At 49.4% G+C, this 13,715-nt stretch overlaps 2 protein-coding genes across 2 annotated transcripts in view; one reads left to right on the top strand and one right to left on the bottom strand.

Annotated features, from left to right (window-relative positions):
- The window catches only part of Txndc5 (thioredoxin domain containing 5), a 29,724-nt gene extending 19,996 nt beyond the window's left edge, over positions 1–9,728 (top strand). The window contains exons 6-10 of the mRNA XM_006972782.4: positions 2,453–2,539; positions 3,145–3,285; positions 5,967–6,049; positions 7,255–7,384; positions 8,274–9,728. Coding sequence (XP_006972844.1) covers positions 2,453–2,539; positions 3,145–3,285; positions 5,967–6,049; positions 7,255–7,384; positions 8,274–8,396 — 564 coding nt within the window. The 3' untranslated portion in view covers positions 8,397–9,728. The remainder of the gene's footprint in view (positions 1–2,452; positions 2,540–3,144; positions 3,286–5,966; positions 6,050–7,254; positions 7,385–8,273) is intronic.
- A 90-nt stretch (positions 9,729–9,818) lies between these two features.
- Bmp6 (bone morphogenetic protein 6) overlaps positions 9,819–13,715 on the bottom strand; it is a 151,395-nt gene continuing 147,498 nt past the window's right edge. The window contains exons 5-7 of the mRNA XM_006972781.4: positions 12,246–12,322; positions 11,124–11,234; positions 9,819–11,033 (exon numbers count right to left, since the gene is read on the bottom strand). Coding sequence (XP_006972843.1) covers positions 10,884–11,033; positions 11,124–11,234; positions 12,246–12,322 — 338 coding nt within the window. The 3' untranslated portion in view covers positions 9,819–10,883. The remainder of the gene's footprint in view (positions 11,034–11,123; positions 11,235–12,245; positions 12,323–13,715) is intronic.

Raw genomic sequence — 13,715 nt, 5'->3', positions numbered from 1 at the left:
TGGGTTAATTAGCAGAGTAGCCCATTATTCATTCCGTGTACAAAGTCAAAAACTTGATTTATTAATTATTCCAGGTAGTGTGCCACTTGACGATTCATTTTGCCTTCACAGATGGCAGCCTGGTTTGGGAGTCTGCTGGCTTTTCCACAGCCTGGAGATAAATTATGGCCTTGGCTGATTTATTCTGAAGGGATGGCCAATTCTGAGTTGGCAGCCCTAAAGCTATATAAAGATAGGGGGTAGAGCCTTGTAGAAAGTTCGCTGGACGTCCATAGAGCTCAGCCAGTAGCCTTCTTCAAGGGTCCTGGGTTCTGCACTCATACAGGCTCAGAGCAGGCATTCCTCATGGTGAGCCCTCCTTTGCACTGCTGGCCACAGTTCCTTCCAACTGTTCAGACAGAGGAGCCAGAAGTAATGTGTAACAACTTCTGTGTGTCCGGGTTTTCTGGAACTATCTGGAGCAGCTCCTGGGATACTGGGTATTTTGAATCTCATTGATTTTCTGACACTCACCAGCCACTCTTTATGGAATTCCTCAAAACAAAATCTCCTTTTTCCACTTGGCCACAGGGCTTATTTGCATGCAGAAGTGGAGCTGTGTATCTGGGTATGATAGTCAGAAGCAGAACCTCAGGGTTGGGTAGACCTGGCAGGCTGGCCTTGGTCAAGATGTCTCCCCTCAGATCCCCCTTTGCAGAAGGGAAACAGGGTGAATTGTGTAGTCAAGAAGATGAGAGCTGGCTGCTTAGCATGGCCCCTGGGGTGGGGTGATGCTGAGTCAGTCAGCAGTGTTCTCATTGCGCATTGTATGGGTTTTCTCCGCTTGCTGTGTTCCCAGTGCCCTGTTGTATGCTGTGATTATTTCAGTCATGGAGCGTTGTGGGGAAATGCACGTCACCTTGCATTCTGTCTTGCCCCAACCTCTGTGTCCTTACTCAGATGATTTTGTGGGGTATTATGGGAAGTGATTTATCCAGGCTCTAAGCAGAAGTAGGCATGAGCAGCAGCAGCTGTGAGAGGCCTTCATTGCTGGGCACTCGGGCTGCTTTAGACAGGACCCTGGAGAGTGCTTGTGCCCCTCCCAGACGTAGCCTAAAGCTTCCCGGACTTCATTTTAACACTCTAATGGCTCTCACTGCAGTCTTACAGCTTAATGCTGTTTAAATCCTTTATTGACATACTAAAAACCAGCTTAGCTCTGCTTGGCTAATTTTCATGCTGGTAAAATTTTTAAAAATAATGCTTGTAAAAATATCAGGCAAGCAGAATCTTGATTTACATGAAGTAATCTGAGCAAGGCCTGATGTTACAGGTCTCTTCACTCCAGCTATTCTGGAGTCTGAGGCAGGAGGGTCACAAATTCAAGGCCAGCTCTGGCAATTTATTGAGGCTCTATCTCAAAATAAACATGTTTCAACAAGGCAGGGGATGTGGCTCAGCAGTAGAGTTCTTACCTCATACGCACAGGGCCCTGGGTTCAGTTCCTACCCAAACAAACAGCTACTGTAATTGTCACTTGGACAAGTTATAGTGCCACACTTCCCAAATGTTCTTGTTAAACATGACCTACTTGCTCCCACTTGTGCTGTGGGATGTCATTCTGTACACTGTGAATATGTGTTGCTCTGATTGGTTGGTAAATAAAGCTGTCTGGCCAATGGTGAGGCAGAATAAGGTTAGGCGGGGCATTGGAGCTGGAGAGAGAGGAGAAGAATGGAGAGCGGGGCAGACGCTGCGAGCAGCCACCAGGAGAGGCAAGCTGTGAAAGCATGGGGAAGCCACGAAGCCACGTGGCAAGACAGAGATGAACGGAAATGGGTTAAGTTATAAAAGCTAGCTAGGAAGAAGCTTGAGCCATAGGCCATACAGTTTGTAATTAATATAAGCCCCTGAGTGATTATAAGCGGCTGTGGGACCGTGGGCGGGAGAGATTTGGCCGGATCATGGGGCTGGGTGGGACACAGAAACTTCTCTCTACACACTTGGGGGGGTATATGCACAGGAATCACACGGCAGGGACCCACGCATGTCACTGAACTGTGCCCCCTGCCTTGATCTGAAACTGTAGAACTGAGTGACAGTAGGTTTCCGTGTCACCAGGAACTGCCCGGGTGAGTGTCTTCCTCACAGCAGCCTGGCTCACACCCCTTCCCCAGGTGTCAGGCTTCCTAGGCTTCTAAATCTGCCATTTTCAATTGAATTCAAATGAATCCTGGATCTTAACTCGTGTCACTATGTGCCGTTAGCAGGGGTGGGGGTGGGGGTGGGGGTGAGGGTGGGGGTGGCTTCCAGGCAAAGTTGCTCTAAAACTTGCAGGGTGCTGCCACAGATGCTATGGAATCTGGAGTAAAACTGGTTTGTTTTGTTTTTTCCCAAGTATAAATTGTCTGATAATGCTTTTTACAAGGCTGTGAAGGAACTTACTGGGTGCTTGATTGTACTTGGTTCACAGGTTGACTGCACACAGCACTACGGACTCTGCTCAGAAAACCAGGTTCGAGGCTATCCGACTCTGCTCTGGTTTCGAGATGGCAAGAAGGTATGTCTTCAGCCCCTGTGAGCTGTGTGGGGATAATCCTTCCACTAGCCATCGTGGCTGAGTTGCTGGGAGTTCACAGTATGGGAAATGGCTGCTGTCCACTGTTGGAGGAACGTGTATGTGGAACGCAGTATGTGTGTTTCCCTAACTAGATAAGACGTAGTAGATAGGAAAACTGACATTTGTCAAACTGTTCTGAGGCATTTTTGGTAGCTTGGGTTTTCACTGGAATTAGACACCTACCTGTGCTGTGGTATGAACACAGACCTGCCGGGCCTGGGAACTGTAGTAATGCTTGCTCTCGGCGGGGGTCTGTCCCTGCCTCTCTTCCATGCCTTGCCCATGGTCAGCATCTCAGAATTCTCAAGGAAGTAGGGCAGATGGATGGCTAGCCTGTACTTGAGACTCTGATGATGTATAGCTTGGCGGGGGGTAGGGTGGGGTGTGTGCAGGGGTAGGAGGTGGGTGTTGTGGAATCTAATTTCCCATCTAAGTGGGAGCAGGCAGGTATCACAGGAGACACAGAGCTGGAGCTGAGACCCCTCACCTGGGGGAGGCGTGTGACTGAAGGCTGATGGCATCACCGTGGCCTGTGTCTTGGACAGGTGGATCAGTACAAGGGAAAGAGAGACTTGGAGTCACTGAGAGACTATGTGGAGTCGCAGCTGCGGGATCCAGAGGAGGCTGCAGAGACTGTTGAGCCCTCCGAGGCCCCCGTGCTGGATGCTGAGCCCACAGGTGACAAGGTGGGTGTCTGTCAGGTGGAGGGAGATGGTCCTGCCTCCCTACAGAGTCCTCTCACTGCAAAATGACTTCTCATCTACATTACATTCTTTGCATGGTCAAGGTCAGCAGAGGTTTCCCTCAAAGAAACCTGAGGTGGATGTGAGACAATCCTGAGAGGAGAAGGCACTTGGTGTGAAAGGCCTCCAGAGTTGGTCCTTTTGCCCTGGTTCCTTGGGGACAGTGTACATGAGGTTCGCTGCAAAGCCTTTCCCGCTGCCCTGGCCCCATTCCGTTGACCCCAGAACTGGCTGCTGACATTTTACTATGACCCTGTAGCAAAGGCTCCTGGGAGATCTGCAGCAGGAAGGGTAGCCAGATCACAGAATATTTCACTTGTTTCTGCTGCCTCTGCCCTTATTCATTCCAGATGTTGGGTTTTAAGATTTATTCTTACTTGAATTCAGTATATAGGCAGATGTGTGTATGTGCAGGTGTGTGCAGCGGCCAGAGGCATCTGATCCCCTAGACCTGGAATCCCAGGCGTTTCTGAGCTGCTCAGTGTGGGTGCCGATAACCAAACTCGGGTCCTCTGCAAGAGCAGTGTGCACTCTTAACCACTGAGCCATGTCTCCAGCCCCAAGGGATCTTGGGTTTTCGACTTTTCGTATTTTTAGTTCTGCATTTATCAAGCTTCAGGCACATTCTAGGTCCTATCATAGGCTGCCAGGAAAACAAACAAACAAAAACCCTTATAACTGTTTTCCAGCCTGTGAAGGGTGCAGGGTCTCTGGAGGAAACAATGAGCAGGTGTCACGAGGCTGTGACAAGCGTGTGTGCAGGGTGGCCAGCCGACAGAGAAGAGGAGAGATGAGCAAGTGTTTGCAGAACTGACGGCTCTAAAGTTGCCAGAGGGGGGCGCTGGTGAGCCAGATACAGTTGGGAGACAGAGCCGTCGGTCATGTTCAGAGCAGAGCCCCAGCCAGGCAGGAAGGCACTGAGAGGAACCAGCTCCATGGTGCAGTGGGTGCCCAAGAGGGGCAGGGATGGGAGCTGGAGGGAGGAGACGTAGCAGGTTTGAGCAGGTCATCTTCAGGAAGATGCCCTGCAACTGCTGGGGTGAGGAGAACTGTTGCTCTGGGCCCTGAAGCACGAGGTGACCCCAAAGTAGGGGTGAGATAGTGGGGGGCGGGGAGCCTAAGGATCCCACTCCAGTGAGGATCATTCCTGGGGAGCAGGAAGCAAGGGAAGGAGGGGTCTGAGGTGACTCAGATTTCAGGAGTTTCTGGCCAGTGGTAGCAGATACTCAACACAGGTAAGAAGGGGGTGTGGGTGGTAGCAAGTTTGGTTGCCTGGGTCTGGCTTCCAGGTTGTGTGTGTGTGAGGGTAGAGACAAAACCGTGGGCAGGCAGCACAGGACTCGGGACCAGAGCAGGAGGTCCGCACTGAGTGACAGGAACCAGCTAAAGTGCATGGGAGGATGTGTGTGTACTCTGTAAATTGTCCAGTCATTTCACGTGAGCAAACCCTGGACTCTGGCATAGGGACCCCCGGAGAAATGCGTGGACCTTTTTGCTTAGCTTCCACCACTGAGCTCTTTCCTTGACAGTGAGGCCCTGGGGGCCATGGCCTTGTCCCCTGGGATGAGGGCAGTGACCCACTGAACACCCACTGTGTGCAGAGAGGGTGAGACTCACTGGGGCCAACACTCAAAACCCAATACATTGAAATTGGAAAAAATCCATGGTGTCAGTTGCTCCTGCCCCTTAGTGGGCCAGCAAGAGCCTCCTCCAAGCACAGGGACCTGTTCCTTAGCTGTCCTCCTTATTGGTTGCGGACAGTCTGAAGTTTTTGGTTTAAGAAGTGTGACCACATACAGATGTCAGAGGAACATGTGTGTCATGATGGCCATCCCTAACAGGGTAATTACATGCCGCGAGTGCCTTCTTCGCACACCATGGCTATTTTTAACAAAGCTTTCCATCACTAATCCAGCCTCTCAGCGAGTGCGGCTGCTTACTGTGGACATAAGGATGGTAGTGTTTGCAGCGGCCCACTCAGTCTGGGAGTCTCCAACAGCCCACAGAGCTGTGTGATCAGTGCCCCACAACGGCACCCTCACTGGCCTGCTGAACTTTTATTAAATACCGATGAGATCCCATGAAGAATTGTCAAGATAGAATTGCTTTAAAATGCTTGTGTGAAATTCTCCAGCCTGCATTGGACGCCGTACTCACACTTATTTTGCACACCAGAAAAATTAGTCCATTGGTATAGGTGTGATTAAAACCAACAGTCACATCCGTGCTGCTAGGTTCCTGTTGGCTAGAAGAGATAAATGCTTGAAGATAAGCAGGACAGAGAAAAATGGCATGTGAGCTGATGCAGATCCACAGGCATCTTGGGCTGCAGGCTTGGGAGCTGGAGGCTTATGCCTAGAATGGACCGGTCCATGCTGCAGAGCCCTGGAGGATAGGGCCTGTACTTGAAGCCCCTGGGCTGATTATGGGCAGAACAGAGGCCTGGGAGGTCTGTCTCGGCCTGCTGCCCCCACCCCCAGCAGCTCCGTGATATGATAGTGTGTCTGCTCAGTAAGAGCTCTGGATGCCCTGCATATAACTTGTAGATGGCTCTGGCTAGAGTCCATCTTTCTGCCCTGTTCTCTTTTAATCGGTGTCTTTAAATTGACCTTCCTTCCCTGAAGGGCACTGTGCTGGCACTCACTGAAAAGAACTTTGAGGACACCATTGCACAAGGAATAACCTTCATCAAGTTCTATGCTCCGTGGTAAGTGGCCGTCTTCGACACTGGGCCAGCACCCTGTCACACAGCATGTTCTCCAGCTGATGGGCTGGAGTCACAGTTACACAGGCTGTCTTGCAGGGAGTACTGCCACTGTACCCTGTCAAGCGAAAGTTATTTTATAAATAAAAAAAAAAAAAAATGTTAATTTGCTTTAAAGCTCAATCTCCTTAGGCACAGATGTGAAAGTGAATTGGGATGGGCGTATAAAAAGTTAGGAGAGCTCAGCTTTCTCTTAGAGCCATTCAGTGCGTGACCTAGTTACCTGAACCTCCCTGCCATGTGGTCTTCAGGGACCAGAGTAAGAGTGGATGGAGAGCAAACTGAGACCGAGATAGCCCAGCTCCGGAGGACGGTAGATAGGTTCCAGGAATGGCCGGGATGCTGCATGTCCTTTTGAGACCCCAGAACCTCTTCTCCTTAGCTGTAAAATTGCAACAACACTTTGTCTTCATAAGTACGACAGTCACTTGAAGAAGCAGAGTCTGTGGAAGAGTGTTAGATGACTGACCCAAATACGCAGAGGCCACTCGGCCACTCTGAGCAGCTCTTCACTCCGTGGACTCAGGAGCGTGAGGCTAATGAGGACATGACGCCTGGTTTGGGCAGCTTGGTATAGTGATCCGTGCCTGAAATCCTAGCGCCAGGGAGGCTCAGGCAGGAGCACTGTGAGGTGGTGGCCAGCTTGGATTACAAAGAGAAGAGACAACAACAAGGAAATGTTACCGCGTAATGCCATTAGAGTTATTTTTTATTTAGAAAACCGCTCAGGCCGTACAGACAGTGCAGAAAGAAGACCCTCCTGTTGTGAGCAAGGACAGAACAGAAACAGTGACTGTCAGCACAGAAGGCAAGGCTTGGGCCTGACTTGGTTGTGGCCTCTTGGAAGTGGCCCAGGTGTCGAGGCATCTGCACCCAGGGCAGCCCAGTCTACACTGTCTGTCCCGTTCACCCCTGCTCCTCCCGTCACCATAGTGCGGAAGTGGGCACCGAATCCCCCTTTCCTTCTGAAGCTGTCAGGTTACCAAATGTGGCATGACTCTGAATTTCTTTTCAGGAAGGGAAGGGCCCACGTGTACCCTGTGGGAGAATTCGATGGTGTGGATTCTGAGGATATTGTGACTGTCACGTAGGTGAAACAGAATGATCTCGACCCAGATCTCAGCACAGCCACCCCTGTTCTCTTCTAGGTGTGGCCACTGTAAAAACCTGGCTCCTACCTGGGAGGAGCTCTCTAGAAAAGAATTCCCTGGCTTGGCAGAGGTCACCATTGCAGAAGTAGACTGCACTGCTGAGCGGGATGTCTGCAGCAAGTACTCGGTGGGTACCGCTCCCGGGGAGGCGAACTGAAGATGTGGATCAGCACCCCGGGGGACTGTCACTTGGCAGCAGGGAATGAGTTCACTGTCCAGCCCTCTCTAGAGAGTGGCTTGTATCTTGAGTTGTGCCACTTGAGAAACAAAGGACTCTCTGAAAGGCCAGCCTTCTCCTGTACTGCAGAGAAGGTTCTGAGGCCTTGCTGGGTCTAGCTGTACAGTACTCAGGTGGCAGGTGTTGAGAGGTGTGCTCCTGCCATCGTGGCCCTGCCTGCCCAGGAGCGGCCTGGTGCCCTGTCCTAACCACCAGAGGGCTCAGCATTCAGTTATAAACAAGCATCCTGAAGGACGGGGCTAAAAGAAATTTAGACATCTAAACCACCCTAGGAAAAGGCCATGGCTAGAGAGTGAGTCTGTTTAACTGGTGCCTTTGTCCTGAGCTCATCGTATGATGGACATTATGGGCTATTATTGGTTCTTGTGTGAGGATGATGGGCATGGAACCAGGGCCTCATCCGTACCCCAATCAAACTGTACTACTGACATTAGTCACCGAACCCCCAGCCTTGCCTATGTGCTCATAGATGTGTGGCCTCCCAGAAGTTGGTATCAGATGTCTGTCTCAGTCACTGTCCACCTTGTCTTCCACTGAGCCCAGAACTGATGGGCTGGGCTGGCCAATCTCAACCCCTCCACTCCATTCCAACACTGGCACTGCAGACGGGCACCCCAGGCTCTGGTTTCTATAGGGTGCTGGGCTCCAAATTCAAGTCCTCATACTTACGTGTGCGGCGCTTTACTGATGGAAGGAACCATCTCCCCTGCCACTCCATTTCCCAGGAACACTGTAGGTGTGATTTCAAGTGCTCTCTTCCTCTCTCTGTCTTGTAAAGGTCCGAGGCTATCCCACGTTGCTGCTGTTCCGCGGAGGTGAGAAAGTGGGCGAGCACAATGGAGGTAGAGACCTTAACTCCTTGCACAGCTTCGTCCTGCGCCAGGCAAAGGACGAACTCTAGGAGCCCCCACTGACGTCAGGACCCTGGCTTCATGCACCCAGTGCATAGCAGTGGCATCCGATGCAGAGCCGCCTGCCCACTGCACTGAGTCGTGTAGTGTCTCCGTGTGTGCCTCTTCAGCCCCGGCACACTACGGATGTGATTGCCTCTCTCTGATCATAGCTCACGGTCCCTGGGCAGATATTCTCAGTGGCGATTCATCCTATAACCTTCTCTTGACAAAATTAAATTGGCTTCCCTTGCTACTAAAATACTGTGAAGGAAAACCAAATTGCTGAACTCTGTTGGCTCCTGAGGGATGTGGGGAAATGCCTCATCTAAAAGCAGGTTTATTTGAACTGTCTGAATTCTGGAAAGGTGGCCTGTGGCATGATGATGTCCCTCTGATCTGAAGGTCACAATTGACTTCATAACGTGGTGGTCCATAGTTTGGAGATGTTAAAACAGAACAAAAATCCACAGAGTTTTGAAGATACCTTTTGTAGCCACTGTTGGGTTCCTGGTTCTGTTAGTGCCTCTCTAGTTGAGAGAGGTGAGCCATAATGATGGTACTTCTGATGGATGTTCAAAGGATCCTCTTGTCTGCTTTGCATAAGGTGGGAGGTGTAGATGTCTTCTGCGGAAAGTGAGGATGTGGGAAGGCCACACAGTGGGTCCTCACCTTTCTGTTTGCCTCCTGGGGCAATAGCGCCCGATGGGCTTGCCCAGGCAGGCCCAGGGAGACTCTGCAGCCCCACTCGGGCTTCCTAGCAACAGCTCTGAATCACTTCCTAAGTCCTTTCAGCAGTTTGTTCTATGATGTCCACCTTCAAGGAGGCTGACCTTCTAATGTATGAGCAGTGGGGTTCATTTGACCTCAAGACCAAAGACCGCAGTTGGCAGGGCTGCCCCAGCCCAAGGTTGGATGTCGCACTAGCTCCTTCTAATTCTCACCGTCCTGGATATTAGACATTGCTGCGCTCACCCTTGCAGAGATGCAGCAAAGCTCGCGCCTGTCTGTCTGTCTTTGCCATTGTGTGCTTGTCCTCAGAAGCACTTTGTGCCCAGCCCTTCACCCACCTTCCATGAGCAGGTGAACTCAACACCTGGCACAGAACGTATCGTAAGGAGACTAGAAACAAGACATCTACTCCTGAGCAGCAAGGGCACCCCGCCAGCCCATTCCGGACATTTATTATTAATCGTGTGTGGGTCACAGCTGTCCTGGAAAACCAGCTCTTGAGGCCCAGCTCACAGTGGCTTCAGCTTTGCATCATGAGTCTTGTATTAAAAGAAAACTCAAGTGGTACAATTGGTTTATACTTTCTAAATAAATTTTTTTTTAAAGAAAAAGTCTGGTCTTTGCTTAAATGTTACAGCAAAATGGATATAAAATAGACAATAAATTATAGTTTCTATTTACAAAAAAAGCTGTAAGTACAGTTACAGATTGTAAATGTATTATTTAATCAGTTTAGTATGAAATTGGCTTTCCCAGTACATGATTGTGAAAAAGACATCTAAAAAATATTCTAAGATTTAATCTGAGTCTTACTTTCTACAAGAGGAAATCGTGGTTTTGGTTCACAAATGGCATGCTTATCTCAACAAACCCATTCTTAGAGGCAGGGGCCCTTCCTCTGTGGGTTTCTGCTGCAGACGAGCCCTGAGCCATGGAATACTACTGTAGGGAAAAGGCAAAGAACAGAGTTAGAAGAGCTGGTGTGTTGGAGCCAGTGTTCCTGATGTTAATGTGCTTGTCCAGCCAGTCTGCCTAAGAGGTGCAGAATCACTTTCTGCTGTTACATGGTTTAGAGGGAGGCTACTGCAGATGCTCATGGCCCTACCACAAAGTATGGTCTGTCTACTTTGGGTTCTAGTAAAGAATTCAGAAACTAAGGGAGGAGGGAGGTGTAGAAATGCAACAGATTGTTTTGAATAAAATTAGTACATTTCACACCACCAAGAGTCAACAAAAAACATGTAACTGCATCCACAGACAAAAGGCACCTCCACAAAGCATGTTGATGGCCAGGATGCAGGTCTTGGGTGAGCTGGCCTTGCTGGGAAGGGAGTGATAGAGCTCTCTCTTCCCCTCCAGTCTGTTATCTGCACAATCTCCCACTGATGAGTGCTACTGAACCAGCTGGTCCTTCAGCCAGGGGATATTTAATATTCCTTCGAGGTTATTCTCTACTTACACCACAAACAGCTAGGTCTAAACGCTAAAATTAGTCTGGGTGGGACTGAAGGAAGTGAGCTCAGGCATGTTTCTGCAGTTCCCAGGCCTGCACTGAAAGCATTACAACTTCCGACAGACGAGCAACTGCTCGGTTATGAACTGGGGAAGTCATCAGCAAGGTCTTCATAAAACCCCCCTTGGGCTAAGGCACCAGCAGGAGATGCTTCCAGAGAGTCATCATCCCACTTCACTGTGCTGCTTCATGTGTTTTAAGGCAGATTTAGTTAGGAATCCAAGGCAGAGTCACCCCCACAACCAGCTTTGACTTAATGGCATCCACAAGCTCTCACAACCATATTCCTGTATTTTTTCAAGATGACATTGGAGTTATCGTCAAAGTAAAGAACCGAGATGGCGTTCAGTTTAGTTGGTGCACAGCATGGTTTGGGGACGTACTCAGGATTCATAAGGTGAACCTGTCCCAAAATAGAAACGGGAGAGGGCACTGTTAGAAATAACACCTGATCTGGGTTCGATCCCACTTACAGCCAAGTCAGGGCACTCACCAAGGTCTGTACAATGGCGTGGTTGGTGGCATTCATGTGCGCATTGAGTGGGAAGGAACACTCTCCATCACAGTAGTTGGCAGCATAGCCTTTGGGTGCAATGATCCAGTCCTGGAGATAAAGCAGAAGGAAGCCGTGAAAGGTCACCAGGCACCCCTACATCATCTGCACTCTCAGTGGCCCCCAGAGAAGGCATTGATCATGGTGCACAGTGGGGACATGCAGGGAGGTTTGGGAATTGCCCAAGTTCACATTCAAGTGAAGCTAAGGGATGAACTTGCTTGGTCTGACCCTAGAGTCTTCAGTCTTTCCAAGCTGCTATGAACCTGTTAGGTCTGGAATTGCGCTTGTGGCTGGCTTGATGGACAAATGCTTCTTGGCTTAGGATGGGGTTACATCCCAAAAAAGTACCAGTTGAAAATGCCCACGCTACACCTAAAAAACTGAGCCTTGTATCTTAGCACGGTGCACCTTGGGGCTGTCGGGGCACTGCAGCTTGCTGCTGCCACACATCATGTCCAGTGATGAGGAGACTCTAAGCCCAGAAAGACTCAACTTCAAAACTCAGAGCACTGTATCTAGTGAACACATACTGCTCCTGCGTCATCATACCGCTGGAAAATGGTCAGTTAAAACATTGTAGGTCAGGATCTATCATGTCTACTTAGACCCAAAGGGTCATCTGCAGGATCCCATTATGTCCCTGTCTAAGTAATGCCACCTACATACAGAGCAACTATTTTTTCCCATTTCTCATCATATTCAGCTGAGCTTGGGGTGAGTCAAACATGTTGGTCCTTTGAGTGAGCCGATGTAGAGCTACTGAAGAAATTAATCATCAGCTTTTTTGGTAATCCTGTTTCAAAGTAAAAGTTGCTTAAATGTCCAAATAAATACATATGTCTGGCGTTTTGAAAGAATGAGGAAAGAGGGGAGCCCATAAAGGGGGCAGGGCGCTTAGTACACCAGCCTGCCAGGTTGTCCTGCCTTACTCCAGCAGCAGCCTGAGCAGTTGAGAGCTTGGATTCCAGAATCAACTCATCCCGGAAGCTGATGGCGGCAGCCTTTGGTGAGTTATGAACAAGGTACCCATCAAGGCCTGTCCCTATTCTGAGGACTCACCTGCCATCCCAGGTCCTGGAAGCTCACATAAAGCTCATGCTTTTTGCAGGCTGTTTTTAATTCACTGCTGTTGTAGTCTGTTGGAGGAGATAAAAGGATGTATTCATTAACTCACTTTTCCTTCACTTAAAAACTTACATGAGAACTTTCCTCTCCTACATGCCAGGTACTGGGTGATGCTCAGGACAGCTGTGAACCAGGCCCCTGTTGGCACACAGCGTCCCCCAACAGTTCAGCTGAGTTTCCAGTCGTTTGCCTAAATTTAGAGCCACTGGAGAAATTAATCATTCGATTTTTTTTTCTAATCTCTTTTCAAAATAAAAGTGGTTTAAATGTTTAAATAACACATTCCCCTTGGGCTGTGAAAGAATGCGATGATAAGAGTTAGAGAAAGCTGGCACCGAGTTAGAGAAGCTTTAGAACACACCGCACTTTGCCCAGCCTGGGGTCTGCTTTGGGCGCCCTGTTGATTTCATGGACACCATTAAAGAGCAGATGTGCATCATGTAATCTGCTTTCTGCAGGGTCTACAGATGGATGTGCGGAGCTCACCACTGGATGTGAGGGATGAGAGTCATTAACAGGTGACTGTGTCAGGCAGAGTCACTGTATTTCAAATGTGGGCGATGCAGACATGGCATAGGGCTTGGGTGATAGCTTCCGGCCCCCAAATGGGGGCAAGGATGACACTGGGCAGCCACTCTCTCCTGTTCATGGGCTCCAGCCTCACTGCCTTTGTTGTACCCTTTATATGTGCCCTAAAACAATCATTCCAAAATCAGCAGTTCCCCGAAACAATCTGCTGAACCCGCCTGGCCTGTGCAATTCAGAGCCACTGGCCTGGCTGAGCAACCCTCATCAGGAGGCCTGGGAACACCTTGATTCATTTCAGCCCATCAGAGCAGTTTTTCTGTGTTCATGCATGTCTTCTGCCTGGTGCCAGGGAAGTAGAGAGATGGATCATGTATAGCTTCTGTCCCCCAAGAACTTGGAGACTCAAAGGGTCTGTATGAGAAATGTACTCAAGTAGCTCAAATACAACTCAGCGTACAAATGGCATGGTCAAGGGTCACGAGTCAATACTACTGAGGCTTATAGAAGGGACAATGAGGGGTTGGGAGGGGAGAGAGCAGTTCTGTTGACTGCACTGGAGCTGGGAGATAAAGCTGGAGAAATGAATGACTCAGAATGCCAACAATGAAATGGACTTTTTAGTGGAAGTAGGAAGTGAGTCTTGGAAGGTTTTTGAATCAGGGAGTTCAGAGCTATGGTTTTAAAAGACACATAGGTGTGTTTGTTAGGTATGAGGGGTCAGAGAAGGGAAAGGAGGAAAAGAAGTTTTGGAGGAAGATTCTTCCTCTAGTATGATCAAGAAGAGAGAGAGTCTAGATCACGCACATACTACCCCTGCCCTTGTTGATCGAGTATACAAACCAATAAGTTACCTAAGAAGATAGTCTAGATCATGCA

The sequence above is a fragment of the Peromyscus maniculatus genome, chromosome 5 (genome assembly GCF_049852395.1).
Source record: "Peromyscus maniculatus bairdii isolate BWxNUB_F1_BW_parent chromosome 5, HU_Pman_BW_mat_3.1, whole genome shotgun sequence".
Taxonomy (NCBI): Eukaryota; Metazoa; Chordata; class Mammalia; order Rodentia; family Cricetidae; genus Peromyscus; species Peromyscus maniculatus.
This window is presented reverse-complemented; position numbering and strand designations above follow the sequence as displayed.